The 19,213-nt window shown below is 36.8% G+C and overlaps 3 protein-coding genes and 1 non-coding gene across 6 annotated transcripts; 2 read left to right on the top strand and 2 right to left on the bottom strand.

Annotated features, from left to right (window-relative positions):
- Positions 1–737: 737 nt before the first annotated feature.
- LOC110761464 (Vacuolar sorting protein 39) lies at positions 738–11,337 on the top strand. Of its 3 annotated transcripts, none has more exons than XM_021963939.2 (15): positions 742–985; positions 1,402–2,591; positions 3,561–3,836; positions 4,342–4,538; positions 4,673–4,814; positions 5,679–5,951; positions 6,102–6,174; positions 6,879–6,927; positions 7,681–7,969; positions 8,195–8,250; positions 8,962–9,030; positions 9,230–9,341; positions 9,584–9,673; positions 9,936–10,106; positions 10,585–11,337. In XM_021963939.2, exons 2-15 carry the CDS (start codon positions 1,452–1,454, stop codon positions 10,675–10,677), a joined length of 3,030 nt encoding a protein of 1,009 aa, XP_021819631.1. In that variant the 5' UTR covers positions 742–985; positions 1,402–1,451; the 3' UTR covers positions 10,678–11,337. The 3 variants fall into 3 exon arrangements, 2 of the variants coding, with proteins under 2 accessions (XP_021819631.1, XP_021819632.1); XM_021963940.2 differs by having other exon boundaries at positions 1,386–2,591; XR_015835302.1 differs by lacking the exons at positions 9,936–10,106; positions 10,585–11,337 and having other exon boundaries at positions 738–985; positions 8,962–9,034; positions 9,584–9,620.
- Positions 11,338–11,865: 528 nt separating this feature from the next.
- PSAF (photosystem I subunit F) lies at positions 11,866–12,786 on the top strand. Its single transcript, XM_021963948.2, has one exon. It carries the CDS (start codon positions 12,002–12,004, stop codon positions 12,689–12,691), a length of 690 nt encoding a protein of 229 aa, XP_021819640.1. The 5' UTR covers positions 11,866–12,001; the 3' UTR covers positions 12,692–12,786.
- Positions 12,787–13,293: 507 nt separating this feature from the next.
- On the bottom strand, positions 13,294–13,375 carry TRNAS-AGA (transfer RNA serine (anticodon AGA)). The gene has a single exon. It is a non-coding gene; the product is annotated as a tRNA-Ser (tRNA).
- A 950-nt stretch (positions 13,376–14,325) lies between these two features.
- On the bottom strand, positions 14,326–17,264 carry LBD4 (LOB domain-containing protein 4). Its single transcript, XM_088252230.1, has 2 exons — positions 16,805–17,264; positions 14,326–15,185 (listed from the first exon to the last, which is right to left on the bottom strand). The coding sequence occupies exons 1-2, from the start codon at positions 16,982–16,984 to the stop codon at positions 14,841–14,843; spliced, it is 525 nt and encodes a 174-aa protein (XP_088108356.1). The 5' UTR covers positions 16,985–17,264; the 3' UTR covers positions 14,326–14,840.
- Positions 17,265–19,213: the final 1,949 nt, after the last annotated feature.

Genomic DNA, 19,213 nt, shown 5'->3' with positions numbered 1-19,213 from the left:
GAAACAAGCATGGATTATAATTCTCTTAGTCTGGTAGATTCATGGGTGGTAGAGCTAAATAGCTCATCTTGGCAAATCTTCTCACTTTTCAAAAGAAAAGTACCATAAGGGGAGAATGGTAAATGAATAACTTTTCAATATGACCGTCGCATCATCACGTGATGTTACGGATTCACTTACGTGGTGGTGTGACCGTAACACTGAAAGTTTCAAAGAAATATGTACTTTCCAGCCATGGAATTAGGTCGATATAAAAGATTGAGTGGTGAAAATAAGGCAAGCAGTCAAGAGTGAAATGTAATCACAAAAGAGCAATTGTTTTGATTAAAAGAAGGGGGAGCCTTAAGTATGCAAGGGCGTACATAATCTAAAGACAAATTAGCACCAAAAAAAATTGAAAATTGATTATAGATAATTTAAAGGCAAATTACATTTATTTTTTCCTGTAAGATGATGGTAATTTCAAAAATTTAAATGATTTCTGCACAGTTTATTAGCTATTGCAATTGAGTTCAAAATCATGATTTTGGACTCTATTGCAACCATTTATAAGGGTATGATTGCTGAAATTGAAACCACATGGGACCGAAAATGAAATAAAAACATAATTAAAACGAAAGCGAATTGACTTGGCAGAAATATAATTTCCACCTAATTTTAATCGTAAACAAATTACAAGAAATTTGGCCAAAAATTAACATCACCACACCACCACCACTTCCAAAGTTGCAACGGAAAGCTCATATTCGAATTAAAAGAGGAAGAAAAAAAAAAAAGGCGGTGGAGGAAATATAGCCTATAGGAATTGACGTTAGAAAAATAAAATAAAAGAGAGAGAGAGAGAGCGCTTGACGTTTTCGGTGATGCTACTGGTAGGTGTAAAAGTCTCAAGCTCGCAAAACAGTTTGGCATTTCCCACCATAGAAGCTTCTGCAAGTTTCGCCTTGCTCTGTCGACTTCCTTCGATCTACGTATACCTTCCCAAGTATGAATATTCTGTCAAAAGATTTCATCTTTTTTTGCCCTTTTTGTTAGAAATTCAATTCGATCTGCAAAATGATTAATTAGTGTGTGAAATGAAAAAGATAGCACTTTTTTCTTCATGGGTTTAGGTATTTTACATTGTAGGGAATTGGGGGGTATTATTTCAAGGCACGAGGGCTTGAATTTGCACAAGAATATTTCTTTTTCTTTGTGTGTGAGATAATGTTGGGCAAGGAAAAAAAGATTAAACAATGCGGATTGTTGTTTATCTGTGCAATTCAGTCTAGCTTCAACCTGGGATTGCTCTACTGATTCTAGTTATAGTATATTACCTTTTTATTTTATTTTATGGTATACAGCTCTAAGAATTATAGTGCTCAGCCTTTGTGATTAGTGTTTAGTTACTTGCAATTTCAGGGTGTCTTGTATCTTATGGTGCTCACCTTCAAGCACTAGTCTTTTGATCCATGGCCAAGCCCGAACCTAGTGCTCGGACTGTTCTAGAACCACTGTCATTCTTCAACCTCTCTGACCACTCTCGTGCACAAGTTACATCCCTCGCTATCTACACGGTCTCTGACTCCCAATGTCTAATTTACATTGGGACTCAGTTTGGAGCTCTATTCTTATTCTCTGTAAACCCTGGCAATCCCAATGATGAAACCCGGTCTGATCGTTCCAACAGCCCTTCAGTCCTGCAGAACATTTCTCTTTTGCGAAAAGTTGTGGTCGGAAATTCCTCAGTGGAGTCTATACAAGTATTTGGTGACATTGGGAAGCTTTTGGTGCTTTTGGGTGGGTTTTTGTTTACGGTTGACTCACTTCTGTTGCAGCCTGTGAAGAGATTGAGTTTCTTGAGAGGAATTTCTGTCATCACGAGGAGGTTGCGAAGCAGTGAATCAGAGTGTTCGAATTTGTCAGCTCTTAGCAATTCATCAGAGTATACGAGCACAAGTCAGCGATTTTTGCAAAAGTTGGGAAGTGGGATCAGAGCAAATGGCTTGAAAATGAAAGAAACAGTGCAGCAGCGTGTAGGCAATCATGTTTTCTCGGTTGTGATTGGAAAAAGATTGGTATTGATAGAGCTTATTTTGATTAATAGAGTAGGTAAAAGTGACCAAGACATTGATGATGGGTCTTTTGTAATTCTGAAAGAAATTCAGTGTATTGATGGGGTTATGGCCATGGTATGGCTCAATGATTCGATAATTGTTAGTACGGTTAATGGATATAGTTTGTTTTCATGTGTTACGGGACAAAGTGGTGTAATATTTTCGTTACCTGATGGTTCTAGTCTGCCACGACTTAAATTGTTGTGTAAAGAATGGAATTTGCTTTTGTTGGTGGACAATGTTGGCGTCATAGCTAATGCACATGGGCAGCCAGTTGGTGGTAGCTTGGTGTTCCATAGTAACCCAGATTCTATTGGGGAGATATCTTCGTATGTGGTTGTTGCAAGGGATGGAAAGCTGGAATTGTACCATAAGAAAACTGGTACTTGTATTCAGATGGTCACTTTTGGCGGCGAAGGGGTAGGAGGGCCGTGCGTTGTTGCAGATGAGGAAGATAGAACTGGAAAGCTTGTCGTTGTTGCAACACCCACCAAGGTATGGAAAAGTATTTGATCCAATGATTCATTTATACTTTTTGCAGCTTCATTACACACATGTACAACTTTTTCCCTTTTTTTTCTTTCTATGTTTCTGTTTTTAGTTTGTATACTCTTTTCTTTTACACCAGTGCTGTATTTATCACTTGGAATGGACGATAAATTGCATTTATGAGTAATAAGAGGAAGTGGAAGTATAAATTTGCATGTTAAATAGTTTCTTAATTTATATGGTTAACTTTACAGTTAATTTTTCATTTAAGCTAAGATCAGTTTGATGATTGTACTCAGTGTGCAAGGGTTTTCATGTGAGGAGATTATAAACTAATTTTCGGTGCTGGGTACAAAAAAAGGAATTGTGTTGTTGAGTGATTCCTTCAAGTTCCCTTCATTAAAGTGCTTTCTATCTAGTATGTTGTATGGAAATACACTCGTGAGGAATGGGTTATAGGAAGTATGAGCTTCTTTATGATCAATTATTGCCAGTTATTTTACTGTTGTGTATGACATATGACTGGGGGGAACATGATTGCATCCTGTTTTAGCTTTTGTTAATATATATATATTTCTATAAACTAAGATAGCAAAAAACCTGCAAGTTTCAATTGTCTAGTCTGTTGCTGAGAAATTTTGCTCCTGAATTTGATTAAAGCCAAATAGACTCATTAAAGTTATAGTATCTGTATATTTGGTCAGATTTGAGTGATTTGCGTGTTTATCGTAAACATGTTTTTGCAAAATACTTTAAGAACGTTTTACCTGAAGATGTTTATAGAGGTCTAGAGCTCATAAACTTTAAGCTTTCCTCGTGAACACAGTTGTCACAGCAGCTTGTGCTGGTTTGTTTGAGAATTGATCGATCAAGTATTAACCTTTAAGAGTTGACAGTGATGCATATGCTTTCTATGGTTGCTTGATTGGTTTTCATAGTTTTCTTATATGCCCTTTCCATGTTGCAAATTTCTAGGTTGTTTGCTTTCGGAAATTACCTTCTGAAGAACAGATTAAAGATCTATTGAGAAAAAAGAACTTCAAGGAAGCCATCTCCTTGGTGGAGGAGCTTGAGTGTGAGGGTGAATTATCAAAGGATATGCTCTCGTTTGTTCATGCTCAAGTGGGCTTTCTCTTGCTTTTCGACTTGCATTTTGAGGAAGCAGTGAATCACTTTTTGCAGTCTGAGGCCATGCAGCCTTCTGAAGTATTTCCATTCATAATGAGAGATCCAAATCGATGGTCACTACTGGTATGGTCTTTTGTGCTCATAATTAGGGTATTCAGCTCATGTATACTGCCTTCCTATAGTCACCTATATTGTCTCTACCTTAATAGAAAAGGAGAGGAGAGTCTGGCATGCTCTAAAGCTCATTGATTGCATCATAAACTTGCTTCCTTTAGAAGATAACTGCCCAAAAAAGTGCGTTGTAAGCAATTAAGGACGTGGACTGTGATACTCATTAGAATATCAAGGTTAAAATTCTCGTTGCATTTTGTTGGGAATGTTAAATTACCAGAAAAAGCCAATGTGTGGTTTGATGGAAAAATGGATAATGATACTTGATTTATCATTTATATGTTTTATGTAACAATGAATACTACAGTGTGAATGCGAACAACTATGAAAGAACTATTTTGTGCTTTTGTAGTAGTCAGTGAAAATACACACTCAAATAATTTGAATGTTGGTGCAGACTATTGTGTTAGTAAGCCTTCTGAATTTTGTAACCATAGCATAGAACTTGTGTTTTTAGGTTCCTAGAAACCGCTATTGGGGTTTGCATCCTCCCCCTGCGCCTCTGGAAGATGTTGTAGATGACGGGTTGTTGGCAATCCAAAGGGCAATATTTCTCAGGAAAGCAGGTGTAGAAACTGTGGTAGACGATGCATTTCTCCTTAATCCGCCAAGTAGAGATAATTTGTTGGAGTCTGCCATCAAATCAATTACTAGGTGACTGCATACCACTTGTTATTCGCCAAATGTTTTTCCTCCTAATTTCTGTTGCATTTTTTATCCAGAATTTAATTTCTTGGCAACTAGCATTTGGATCATAATATCTTCTTGTATACACATTCTTGCTACAGGTATTTGGAGGTTTCTCGTGAGAAAGAGTTGACTCCATCAGTGAAGGAGGGAGTGGACACTCTATTAATGTACCTCTATAGAGCTTTAAATAATGTCTATGACATGGAGAAGCTGGCATCATCAGCAAATTCTTGCGTTGTGGTATGTGTTCTTATTTGTATTTTTTTTTCTCACCGTTGCTATTTCCTCTGATATGTTCGTTTAGCATGCCCAAGGATTTGTCCTTTTACAACTTTCCTAATTGGGGAGTTCCTGTTTCCTCCTCCCGTACTTCTAGTCTTCTTCCTAGAAGGAACTTGTGAATATGAATGGTTCATGTCGTACACGACTGCTTAGAATTTAGAAAAAGTAAAAAACAAAAAAGAAGATGATATATGATCTAGTGCCAAAGATTTGGGTTTGGTTTAGTACCAAAGGAAATGGATGGAAAAAGGTTATCAGATGGTGTCTTGATAACTATTGAGTATATTAACTGTTATTTGAATCATAAGAAAAACTAGTGTTGTCATTGTAGACCCTTCATCCACTTCAGGATGTCTGCTTTTTTCATTTGTACCAGAGTGTAAATCAGAGAAAATGAAGTAGTGATTCTTAGGATAAGAAAAGGAGATTGATGGTTACTGTAGTTGAAAGAAAAGCTAAGATGAAATCAACATAAATTTTCCCTCAAATTGGACTATAGAAAAGCTTCATTTTCATACTGTAGGGGGTTGGGTTGAGATTCCGTCTGTATTTAATTTCTAAGACACGGTTTTGGGATTTTAACCAGCTAGAAAGGGCACCAAATGATGGTAGCAATTGTAAGAACCATGCACATGTCCTGGATTTGGAGACATTAAATTTATGTTTAGTTTAGGAATCAAAAGCAACAAACTTTATAGGCCTCAAGACAATGCACTGTGAAGATGTTGGTAAACAATCTTAGCATTCCAATGCATTGCAAACAGAGGCCATTGTCTGGAGCCTGCTTGAAGGATGACTGTAGAACTTGCATGGGCGGTGCAGGAGGAGTTGGAAACTTTGCTAGATGACTCTGGGCATTTACGTACACTTGCCTTCCTCTATGCAAGTAAAGGAATGAGCTCGAAGGCTCTTGGTATCTGGCGCATCTTGGCAAGACATTATTCATCTGGCCTTTGGAAAGACCCCGTCTTGGAGAGTGGCTCACAGGATGGTGGTACAAATATTGTCTCTGGTAAGGAGACTGCTGCAGCTGAGGCATCAAAGCTCCTTGAGGAGTCTTCTGATCCAGAGCTTGTTCTACAACATCTTGGATGGGTATGTGTTAATTATCTGCAGTGTTGTTTCTACTTTATCTTGGATGGTTTGTCTTGTTTTAGTTTCACAATTTTGACTATTTTAGAGAAAGCTGAAGGTGTTGTGTTTCGCAAGTCCAATGTTTAATCAGGAGCTGGTTGGTCTTGTTAGGTTGCAGACATCAATCAGGTTTTTGCAGTTCAGGTTTTAACATCAGAGAAAAGAGTGAATCAACTTCCACCAGGTGGGATTTGTTCATACCCTGATGAATATGGTTTTGACTTCATAGTTAAGCATACCTGAAGTTGCTACTTGTGTAAATTTTCTTATGTATAGTTCCTACAGAGTACTTGTATCCACGTTTCATCTTATTCTTAATAAAATCTTTTGTTTCTGATATAAAAAAACATGAACTATTTCAGTTTCCATCAAGTTTAATTCAGAATTTTAGTATTCATTTGCATTTTGGTTTGACAATTCGTTGTCAATTGTAATTATGTTTGCAACTTTTATTGAATGCCACCAAGGAAAAGTATCTTAGTAATAACGGATTTTGAAGAAAAAAAATGGAAATTTTAAATCGACCTAAAAGGCACCAAAGCACAAGGAAATTATCCAGTTGTTAAGGGAGTGATTTATAAGAGGTTTACACCTTTATGTCTCTCCACCCGTCGATTGAGCCAGAATGTGCTCATCTAGGCATTCATTTTGAGCATCTCTATGAAGCAAGGCACCAAAAAATTTCTCTACTTTTATTAAATTGTTGTTATATGAGCTTTTTGAAATTTGTTTTTATAAGAAAACATCTTAGACTTTTGTGTTAACATGTTGTTTTGTTGTCTGTATGGCATCAATGGTTATTGATCATGCATAAACCTGTTTTTATTTATTTGAAAAAATTTGTTCCTGTGGTTGATCCTTCAATATTGTTCGCTCTTTCTTTTCCAGATGAAGTTATTGCAGCTATTGATCCAAAGAAGGTAGAAATTTTCCAAAGGTATGTCAATAACCGGGACTGCACTACATCTTCCCCATGTACTTGAGAGAGTTTAGAGGATGGTAGAAAGTCATATAGTGTCAACATGTATGCAGTTGGGGATTTGAGGTCATTGTACTGTTCATTTAACCTCCTGTACCAAACTTTTTTCACTCTAACCATTTGGAAGTAAATGAAATTGTATCCATCTGAAATCAGAAAATCTCTTTTGTTTGGCCTACATTTTCTGAGAATCACTTCTTTGGCCAGGGAATGAAACTGATTCCCTGGTTGTCCAGTTTTGCATTATATTTGAGCTCTTCCAGCAAAAAGAGCTGTAAATAACTGGCAAAGTATGAAATGCCATAGTTTTTTTTTGGAATAATCTTTAAAATTGTGTGGTCGTTCTTTGGGAGTGATAATCCTGATTCATTCTAACTGTTTATCGTTAAAAAACATGATGGCATTATTGAGTTTGGTTTCATGGTGTCAGCCACAGTTTGTAAGAGCGCAAAGTGGAATCATATAGTTACCATTATAACTTACAATGCAAGGAAACCATGATAAACTACCTGTGCAATATTTTCGTCAAAGTGCTATTCTTTTATCTCACTGTTCCAGCGGTGTCATTTATTTTATCAAATGCATTTGTCATATTCTTTATTTGCTTTTTCTTACCTGCACTCGTTACTTTCAAAAAGAAAAGAAAAGTTCTTCCTTATGTGAATTGATCTTCACTGCACAGATTTGATTTTAACCTCTTTATCTGCACAGGTACCTTCAGTGGTTAATTGAAGACCAAGAATCTTATGACAGTCAGTTCCACACATTATATGCTCTCTCACTGGCCAAGTCAGCAATTGAAGCTTTTCAAGCAGAAATTGCTTCCCAAAACCTTGATCCTGGAAGAATAGAAGAGACAAACATTTCTGATCATAGGACAAGTTTGATCTTTCAAAGTCCTGTTCGGGAAAGACTGCAGATATTTTTAGAGTCTTCCGACTTGTATGACCCAGAGGAGGTTCTTGACTTGATTGAGGGATCAGAATTGTGGTCAGAGAAGGTTTGTCGTTACTTATTTTGGACCTTGTCTTGAATTCTGCTTCTGAACCATGGCTAGCTGAATATAATGATTATGTACTCTGAGACCTTGGACAAGTTAATTATTAAGCTTGCTCTTTTAGCTGTTGGTCACTCATGGATGGCATTGATAATTTGTAGTGCCAAAATGATTGTCTTCTTGTTTGATACTGCTACTGCTAGTCTCTGATTCTGGATTATTCAACAGGCTATTCTTTATAAAAAACTAGGGCAAGAGGCATTGGTGCTCCAAATTTTGGCCTTGTAAGTTTCATCTTCCTTTCTAAAATATTCGCAACAATATATCCTATGCCACCTCATGTGGGTATCATTTCACATTAATTTGGCACAAGTTGAGGCTTGTTGTTTGTATGTGAATGTCCACCATCCCTGTTTTTTCCAAGAAAGAGAAAACGATGATAAATTTCATTGTTACCTTGACAATGGTGTTTCTTTTGTGCATTTCATAAATTTCTATATCATCTTTTCTGAAGTATGAAAAGTTATCCGTTTAGCAATTTCTTGAATCATGTGAGGTTTATGACTAGTAATAATGGTAAGAGCTTATATTATAGCACATAAAATTGTATTGAGAAATATTAAGAAATTTTTTCAGATAGCATATAAGTGATTAGCTTTTGGCTCTCTCTCTCTCTCTCCATTATATTGTCTACCCCCTTCTGCGGTGTCCAATATGCTTCAGTTATGGGGTTTAATAGTAAGTTGGCAAGTGCTGATCTATGTTCTCGCTTAGAGTCTTCTGTTCTTTTTTGCTAGTTTTATGGTTTAAATTAGGTTAGATAATAGAATGGTTTATTACACTTCAAGGCATATTGGAACGTAGTAGTAACTGTAGTTTAATCCCAAATACATGGGATTCAGTGGCATGAGCTGAAATTTGAAGAAATAATTGTTTTATAGATGAAAACCGAATTGGTGCAAAGTTCTGCGAACTAATAAACAATGGCTTTTTAGGAAGCTGGAAAACAGTGAAGCTGCTGAGCAATATTGTGCTGAGATTGGGAGGCCAGATGTCTATATGCAGTTGGTTCTCTCTCTCTCTCTCTCTCTCTCTCTCTCTCTCTCTCTCTCTCTCTCTCTCTCTCTCTCTCTCTCTCCCCTACATGTGCACGAACAAGCACACAAAAACACATAAACACATGCAGGCACACACATGTGAAGTATTCCTCTGATGTATCTAAAATTGCTTCTGGATATTCCTTGTTTGTGCTGTGAAACTCAGGTTACTTGATATGTATCTGGATCCACAAGATGGTAAAGAGCCTATGTTTAAAGCAGCTGTACGACTACTTCACAATCATGGTGAATCATTGGATCCTTTGCAAGTTTTAGAGGTATAAAGACTCTCTCTCTCTCTCTCTCTCTCTCTCTCTCTCTCTCTCTCTCTCTCTCTCTCTCAGGTTTTTGGGAATTTGGAGGCGAGAAGAAAAAATGGAAGGTCTCACGGATGCACAGACACTTCTTTAGTTGCTTTCGTTAATAGCCGAATTCTGTTGTTGAGGGCTCTGCCAAATATTTGATGTTTGAAACATCATGTTTCTCATGTTCTGTACAAAATTTCTGGTTAATGTTGCAGAGATTGTCCCCTGATATGCCCCTTCAACTTGCCTCTGAAACTATATTAAGAATGTTGAGAGCTCGGCTTCATCATCACCGTCAAGGACGTGTAAGTTTTTTGTTTGTGTTTCAGGTTCTTGTCATTAAGCTATAAGGTCACAAAAAAAAATTTCATTCATTTGCTTTGCAGTATTCATTTATTTTCCTCCATAATATGATAATTGAATTAATCATTCTAATTTTTTATTGTGATTGCTGGGCAAGCTATCTTTAGATATCTGTTTTACTCAAATCAGTCTCTTGCATGAAGCCTCTTCCATGTTGTCGTGTTTTTCATCCCCTATTGAGCTGATACATGATTGCTTTTTCAGATTGTGCATAATCTGTCCCGTGCTCTAGATACTGATGCAAGTTTAGCAATATTGGAGGAAAAGTCGAGGCATGTGCAGATCAATGATGAAAGCCTTTGTGATTCTTGTCATGCACGGCTTGGAACTAAACTTTTTGCTATGTACCCAGATGACACCGTAGTCTGTTACAAGGTTGGTGATTCTGACTTTTTAATCATGTAATGAGGATGATTTTATTGAATCGCAATAGTCCCGTTTTCCTAAGCTTTGCAGAATAAAACTGGTATTGTACTGTTATAGCATTACTAAGATGTCTCATGTGGTTCACTGTTGAGACACTGGGAAGCACATGCACTTTTGGAAGTAGGGACTGTTGTTTTGATCAATCACATGATTCAAAATTTTTACCCCGGCCTCAGAGAATACTCTTTAAATTATGAGAATTGTTTTGCACGTGTTCATACAATATTGAGCAAGGGAAATTAAGGCAAACCAGTTCGGTGACCTGCTACATGCAATAAAATCTTTGGAAGTGTTATGCAACCTTCCATTATTCAAACATTCTGCTTTAGTACAAAAGTCTTGAGCACATCTAGTTCTTATTGTTATCCATATTACTTGTTCATGGCTAAACACAGATTTTTCAAAATTTAATTCCTTCTTTGTGCAGTGTTTCCGTCGTCAGGGTGAGTCTACTTCAGTCACTGGTCGCAACTTTAAGCAAGATATCCTAGTAAAACCAGGTTGGCTTGTGACCCGATAATCCAAAAGAGTTTGTGTGATAAATGAAATTGAAGATTTGAGGTTGGGCTTTCTTTGAGTCTATGCTCTATGGATTTTCCTTGAGGCTCAGATTTCAGGTTTTTGACAAATCCAAAAGTTATCTTGAAGTGTATTGCTGAAGTTCTGGGAGTCGAGATTTTTCCATCTTTATGTTGGACTCGGGTCCCAAGTTTGAAGAGTATCATTTGACAAAAGAAGCTCCATGTGGCGAGCTTTATGATCTTTACACGGAATACAAGCGTTTCTTGTGCAGTTTTTTGATCATTAGCAAGCGCGCCTTTGTCATGGGAAAGAAACTTCAAGCACCTAATCTTGGTTACCGATTTGTTTGTGACCCGATGAAGCTCTAGAGAAACATGCAGGTGATTAGCGATTTCCTGCTGAATGGCACCTTACAGCCAGGGCCAGTAATAATACTGAGTTTTCAAGAGTCCAAGTTAAAATCGAGAAATGTTTCTTAGATACTGTATAATTTGAGTTGAGGTGTTGGATGCTGCATTGCAGTCATGTATGTAGTCTGAACATAAAACTTCCTGGCTACCCAATAACTGTCATAAGGTCAGTGGGATCTTATCTGCCACAGGTTATAAACGATGTTGTTACATTCAAAAAATTGTCAATTTTTTTTTACGTGTTCCAATGTACAGCGTACAAATAACTCAACACAGAATTTCCAAGACACCATCATAATAATGGTAAGAGTTTAATACGTAGGCTGTGTTTCCAAATTTTAAGTTGTTTTATGATGTATGGCCTCATCGAATTGGTAATAAATATTGAAGAAAGAAAGAAAGCTTGTTTATATTGACACAAAATATATAATAAAAAATGTTTTTATTGAACATAAATTAGCAATGCTAAAGATAATAGTAATACTTTCTTTTCTTGGGATAATAGGGAATACACATGTTCTTGAATTTGAAGATTAGGAAGGACCAAAATGGTAAAAAAAATTCAATTTTTTTAAAAAAAAGTTAATGGAAAGCACGCAATACCCACAAGTCATGGTAGACTTTCTCATTATCTGCAGATGGCTTTTCTGGTAGGATAGATTGAGAGAAAATCTTAATCAACCCACAACCAAACAACCCCCAACCAATAACAATCATCCAACTCAGCCTCCTTACTCCCTCCACCTTATCCACTCTCCCTTTTCTCTCCTACACCACCAATATCTCCCCAAGAATCTAAAAACCTGCCCTCCACACTCTCCCCTCCAGATCTTCTCCTTCCTCTCTGCTCCTCATCACAATCCCATAACCCAAAGAAAAAAAGAGAGGAAAAAAAACAGAAAGAAAAAAAATATGTCTCTCACAATTCCCACTAACCTCTCAAAACCCATGTTGAAGCCAAAACTCAGCTCCCCATTGGCCACAAAACTGCCAAGGACCATGGTCTTCTGCTCAGCCTCTCAAACTCCAAACCCTACCCCAGAGAAAATATCCACTGCATCACCAATGCAGGCTTTCTCTGCTGCACTTGCCCTGTCCTCCATCCTACTGGGCTCAGCTCCCATGCCTGCAGTGGCAGACATCTCAGGTCTCACCCCATGCAAAGACTCCAAGCAGTTTGCCAAGCGTGAGAAGCAGCAGATCAAGAAGCTTGAGTCTTCACTGAAGCTCTATGCACCTGACAGTGCACCAGCCCTGGCCATCAACGCCACCATAGAGAAGACTCAGAGGAGGTTTGCCAACTATGGCAAGCAGGGTTTGCTCTGTGGCTCTGATGGGCTTCCTCATTTGATTGTCAGCGGTGACCAGAGGCACTGGGGTGAGTTTATCACCCCCGGCATTCTGTTCCTGTACATTGCTGGGTGGATTGGGTGGGTTGGCAGGAGCTACTTGATTGCCATCAGGGATGACAAGAAGCCAACGCAGAAGGAGATCATCATTGATGTGCCTTTGGCCACTAGCTTGGTTTTCAGAGGCTTCATCTGGCCTGTGGCTGCTTACAGAGAGCTCGTGAACGGTGAACTTATTGCCAAGGACGTTTAAGCTTTTGGGTTGGCTTTCATTTGTTCTGAATTTCTTGTATAATTTGTAAAATTTTACTTGGAATTATTATATGTACCAAATGCTTGTGTTTCAAACTGATCCACTTAACAGTCCTAGTTGTGGTACCTAACACTTTACTGTCATATGGTGTTCATGTGTCACTTTATATATATATATATATATATATATATATATATAAGCAATATTGGAAGAGAGGAGAATCGAACTTAGGAGTTAGGATGCAGGTGTTCATGTATCACTTTAATTTATGGTTTAAAGTGGCTTCCAAATTCCAATCACCATGAAGAAATCGAGTTTATACAATCAGAAGTTTTCTATTTTTGGGGTCTAAAACTTCATTGATGATCCAAAATATGGTACAATATAAAATGGACATAGATGTTAAAAGCAAAGAAGTTTGCAAGTCCCAGTTCTAAGCAAATTGCCAATCTTAAAGCCATAACAATTGGGCAATGAAATCAGAACAATATTTGACCAAACAAAAAACCCATTGTAGAAGCCCAAAAAGTGCTATAAACGCATTCAAGAGAACCAAAATAAAAAATTATAGTAGTGCTTTCTTCTCTTGACAAAAAAAAAAACGTGGTCGGCAGGATTCGAACCTGCGCGGGCAAAGCCCACATGATTTCTAGTCATGCCCGATAACCACTCCGGCACGACCACCCTATGAACATTAACGTTCATGTTTTATTATCTATTGGGAACTTCTCTACTCACATAACATTTCACCTCTCATACACACCAAATAATAAGTGTTACAAATTCATCACTATTTTGCTCACTAGAATACCCCATATCTATATAGTTACATATCTGCACATATAAATTGTATGTTCCGAAGGACGTGAAGTGGCCTAGTGGTTTGCCTTCTCCCTTATTACCCAGTTGGTTTGGGTTTGAAACTTTCCCCCTTCTCTTAGAATAGAATATCGTTGTAACTTAAAGAAAATAAATAAATTGTACGTTCCATCCCTCAATTCTCTTTTTAAAAGTCAATGATATTGAATCAGTTATACACACACACCTCTAAAAATCACTACTCACAGTATATAATTTTTTTATTTATAAAAAAAAATGTATTCGTATACGAATGTAACTAATATACCTCATTCGGAAATCATTTCACCATAATGTTCATGAGCCTCATACGAAACCATTGGTGTATGTAAATACATAAAGCATTTGTTTCCAATGACTTGCTAATATGATGGATTAGCAAAGAAAAATTGGATAATATGTTTTACACGTAGACATCTTCTTTCGGCGAAGGTATGCAAATGCTGGTTGAATGTGGTCCATTGGATTACTTTGTTCACTTGTCGAAAGGGAATTCTTAGACAAGACCTCATAACCAAATCAATCCCATCAAGCAAGCCATTGGAAAAAAAAAAAAAAGCAAGCCCCTCCCATTGGACCGACCCCAAATAAAGCATGTATGCAATTCAGAAACAGACCAAAGTCTTCTTCCAAATTAGGAAATTAGCGATTGATAAAATATGGAAAATATGTCAAGGGTAATTTCATTTTCCGAACTAATCACGATTTGACATGTGTTCAAAACCTTTATTTTTGATATGTTATTTTTCAAATGTATCATATGACTCCTTACGATGTAAGAAACGAAACAATATATTTAGACAAAAATATAGCTCACCAAACATCTTCATGCCAATAGATATAGCCATTCCTTACATTTACTATGATCCACAATCTTCAAACTAATACAATCTTCATTCAAATTTTTGTGCCCAACTCTACTCCCCAAACTATAAATAGGTTTGGTGGATAGCCAAAGTCATCAACTCACTTTGATCCAATTCTAAAGGGAAAAGTCCCACAAGCAAATATATGATTACCCAATAGATGAAAGTTAAATTAATATTTACAATCTAGTTATTAATTAGAAAGAAGAAAGACAAAAAAAAAAAAAAAAAACCCCCTCTCATACCCAAGCGGGCGAATCGCGCCGGTCACCATTTCCGTTGCCCGCCACCGCTTTTACTGTCATTACCGTCACTTACATTTACCTCAGTGTATAGTAAGGATTACATAAGTATCAAAGCAAAATTAAACATGATTACCAAAATTAATTACTCTAGATGTAGTAGACATTAGAAAATAATTAAGCTTAGCATGACCACATGGACTCTCCCAGTCCTAAGCTGGTGTGGTCCACCATCATATCCATGTCGAAAATGGGCCGGGCTTGAGAGCCCATGAACTTGGAAGACGGTGAGCCGCTATTAGTTGGGCTAGCCGGGCTCAGCCCATGGTTGGAGAAAGATGCAGTCTGCCTAACCCTAAGGTGCACCACCTCCGCCTGAGCCAGAGCCAGTTGGGTCTGGAGCACATCAATTTGTTGCTGTAAAGACGAAATTGCCCCTACACACCCATAAACTGGGTCTCGCACCCTGGCATTTGCTTCATACACCATGCTGCTGACTGCATCTCCACGCTGGTGCTCTGGCAGCTCCTGCAAGTGTCACAAAGTTTAGCTTGGTCTTAGCCATGGCTCCAAAATTTTGTAATATTGGTCTGAACCCAACCCAAGTGCCAAATTAAAGGCCCTAGGTCCTACAAAGTTAGCTCGATGTAATAATGATCACAGCACTCTATGATCTTTTCTGGACCTTAATCATGCTGGTCTCAAATTAAGGTCTGTTACTTTATTGGTTGAGGCATCACGTCCTACTAACAAAAAAAATCTATTGAGGCATCACGTCTCACTCGAAACGAAGAATGGAAAAACTCTTAAATAGCACTATTATTGTAGCAATGTTTTCAAATAACACTAGTACTGAAGTGAATTGACAATATGTTGACTATTTGGTATCTATGTAATGTCACAATATCGACAACATATTATATATATATATATATATAAGGACAATTTGCTACAGTAATAGTGTTGTTTCAAAAACACACTACTAAGTAATAGTGCTATTTGAGGAGAAAGACTTTTATGAAACGGAGATAGCACTATTTTGCTATCTCCGATCAATAACGCTATGACATACGTGATAACACTTTCACGTGACATAGCATTATTGAATAGGGATAGCAAAATGGTGCTATTCCTATTATAATTAAGTTTTTCTCCAATTTGTTGAGCATTTTTTGAAAAAGGAAATAAATTCAATTTATTGGGTTTTTTTAATAATTTAATAAAAATAAATAAATTCAATTGGGCCAGCTATCATTTTTTGGGTTTTTTTTTTTTCGGTTTGTTTATAGAAATTAAATGGTGTAGGATTTATTTATATTATTAGTGCTAAGAATGGGTATATGACTAAATATTTCCAAAAAAAATAAAAACAAAAAAGAATTTATTTATATTATTAGTGCTAAGAATGGGTATATGATTAAATATTTCCAAAAAAAATAAAAACAAAAAAGAAGAAAAAGGAAGAAGAAGCTTTCTTTTGTTTATCTTTGATTTTGGTATCTTTTCTTTATCACATTTTATGGACCCAAATGAGAAAAGTAGTGCCCAAATAAAATATTTTTTGTTTTTTTTTTTTTTACATAGAATAAAATAATAAGACGCAAGAAACAACTTCACGTGATGAAGAAAACAGCCTTAGAAGAAGTTTGTAGAAAAATACAAAATAGATTTTTTTTTTCTTCCCAATGGAAAGTGAAAAAGGTGACTTGGTGAGAACAAATGTTGTATATATCGTATCCATAAATTGACTTTATTACCCCGTTATCAGATTCAAGGTCTTGTTAACCGTTGAGCAATTTTGGCTCATCTTGGACCCAAATAGTAAGCACCTGTGTTGTCAAAACAACTAGATAATACTTATCAATACTTCCTTTTCCAATATGAACACTTCGAATTGACAAATATGAACGCTCCCACAAGACTAAAAGGGTTTTTGGAAGCAAATTATGCTATTTTGTTTCCTTGTTAGACCTATACTTGAGTTGTCAGTTGATCTAGCCTAAATGTGTGGATCAGATTCACAATCTCGTAACGTAAGGCGCATGGTTTCTTCAAATATGCATTTCTTGTTGTCATTTATAAAGTTATAAAGTTGCTTCCAAAACTACCCTTTTCATGTATTTGAGAAAGAAGTGAGTAGGAATTACCTGTAACATCTTGTTGACATTGCTGGCACCAAACACTTTGTGAACATTGGCAAACTTCTGGGGTTCATCAGCAGGAAAATAGGGAGCAAACACACAATCCTGCGCACACCTCCTCCTAAGAAGCTTGCATGCTGCACAGGGTGAGGGCGCACCCTGTTTCCTGCTGCCATTCTCCTTCATGCTTCCACGTGTCCCTTCAATTGTATGCTGCGAAAACACAAACCCCAACTGTAGGGCAATTGATGATAGTCCTAGTTTTGTAGGGTACAATTGCTTGCTTTGCCCTTTGAATAAAAAAGACAAAGGCCCCTATCTAAGCTGATGAGGGACAAAAACAAAGAGCAAGCTAGTATTTGGCTGAAGAAGAAAAAGCAGAGAGAGAGAGAGAGAGAGAGAGAGAGAGCTGAGAGTGAAAGGCTGAAAGACCGAAATAGAAAAAGGATGAGGAGGTGTGAAGTGGGGAGGTGGTGGGCATTATATAACGAGAAGAGGCCTAGGCAGCATTACATCTGGGGTGGGTCCTACGTGAAACTCCTTTAGATTTTGGACGACAAAAAACTTCTATCCTGACATGACTAATAATTTGGCGCCATTTTAAACTTATTTTATTATAACATGCTTAATTAATTTTATAATGTACTAATCCTATTAGATTATTAGCCTAGTTGGGATTTACTTGTGTAGAAAATACTTCTGCTCGTAAACACTTTGATTAGAAATGCTTTCATTCGAAGTAGTTCAACAATTTTATTAAAAATTTAGGTATTTTTTGAAAAATCACATCCATTTTTTTGACCTAGAAACACTTTTAACTGTTAAAAAACACGGTTAAAAACAATCCCAAACACACCCTTAGTAAACTTGAAAATTTTAAATAATAAATATATATAGTAATGAACTAGAAAAATGAAATTTAAATTATTAAGTTTGCTTTTGGTGTGTGTGATGAGTGATGGTTGGTTTCGTACCGTTGAGGTCTACAAATATGTCAACCATCACCACTAATGTGAATGTGAAGCGTGCCATTGGCTGAACAAAATATATTTATTCACCAACTGTGACTCTAAATCTCAATCATAAGAAGAAGAAAAATATTTTATGCTCAAATATTATAGTTGAGGATCCAATGTATGTGCAGTAGAGATGCATCCATATGCCTTGTATTTCCCACTTTTCGACGTATTTCTTTATGTGCAGCACGATGGAGAGCAGCAAAACCCAAAACCCAAAAACCAGATGCTGGTGTGAACCTATGGACTTTGTGGTGGGACACTTGGAAATTTTGGAATATACTAAAGTTCTTTTCTTCTAAAAGAGAAATACATCCTCTACGGATCTTATAACCATACATATTAAAATTAATTCTAAACGTAACCTCAGGTGGGAAATTATCGAACCAAATACAACTAGTTGATATGATTAATCGTGACTTTATGAAATTTATAGAGCAGTTCTTGGATAAGAATGTACTAAAGCTATATCAGAGGATTAGGACTTTGGACGGTGGATTAATCCAAATTTGCGTGCATAAGCAAAATCAAAATCCAATGTTCCAAAGTCTTTTTTTTTGGAGATGGAGAATGGACATGATCTTTTAAAGTTAGAAGGGAAATTTCTAGGCACTCCGCTCTAAAAAGTTGGAGGGTGACACTTTGGTCCCCAACTTCCACAAACCATAATTTAGCAAAATGGTAATTGCCATATTTTCTAGTCAATTAGTGGGCTCTAATTACAACAAAGTATAACTGATTTCGACGCATGCACTTCTTACTCATGAGATAAATTAATTTCTTTACTTATTTGTAAAATGTTTATGGGGTAGTATAGATTGCAAATGTACTGCTTTTGAAAGATACAATTCGGCCCCATGGATCAGTCGTTGTCTTTAAGAAAAGGGAAAAGAAAAAGTATATTGGGACGTAATAATTAAGTCCAAATCAAAGAATTTTGGGAGTCTCTGGTAATTTTTTGTGGTTTGTTTTATTTAAGAGAAAGAAGTGACAAACAAATAACGAATTCAAATTACAAACTACTTAAAATAGTTTAGTCATTATCTTTATAACTTCATTCTATATGTTCTGTCTCTAGGTACAATACTAAATCATATACAGTTACTCTAAACCTACTATTTTCTCTCAACCCTCCTTTTCCCTTCTTCTTCATCTCCCCCTTTGGCTAAAAAATCGGGCGTCTTTCTCCCCGGTCATGTTGTAGAGAGCGTTTCACCCAGTCTTATGCTAGGGTTAACCCTAATCTTAGTGGACTGGCTTTTAAGGTTCCTTTGTATTGTGGAGGTGGAGTTGTTAGATATAGGTGGATCTTTCATTATTGGGTGTGAGATCATGTGGGATGTTGGAGGTACTGTGACTTTCTCTGTCCAAGTAAATGCTGAGCGGTTAGGCCCTTTCA

The sequence above is a fragment of the Prunus avium genome, chromosome 4 (genome assembly GCF_965620075.1).
Source record: "Prunus avium chromosome 4, drPruAviu1.hap1.1, whole genome shotgun sequence".
Taxonomy (NCBI): domain Eukaryota; kingdom Viridiplantae; phylum Streptophyta; class Magnoliopsida; order Rosales; family Rosaceae; genus Prunus; species Prunus avium.
This window is presented reverse-complemented; position numbering and strand designations above follow the sequence as displayed.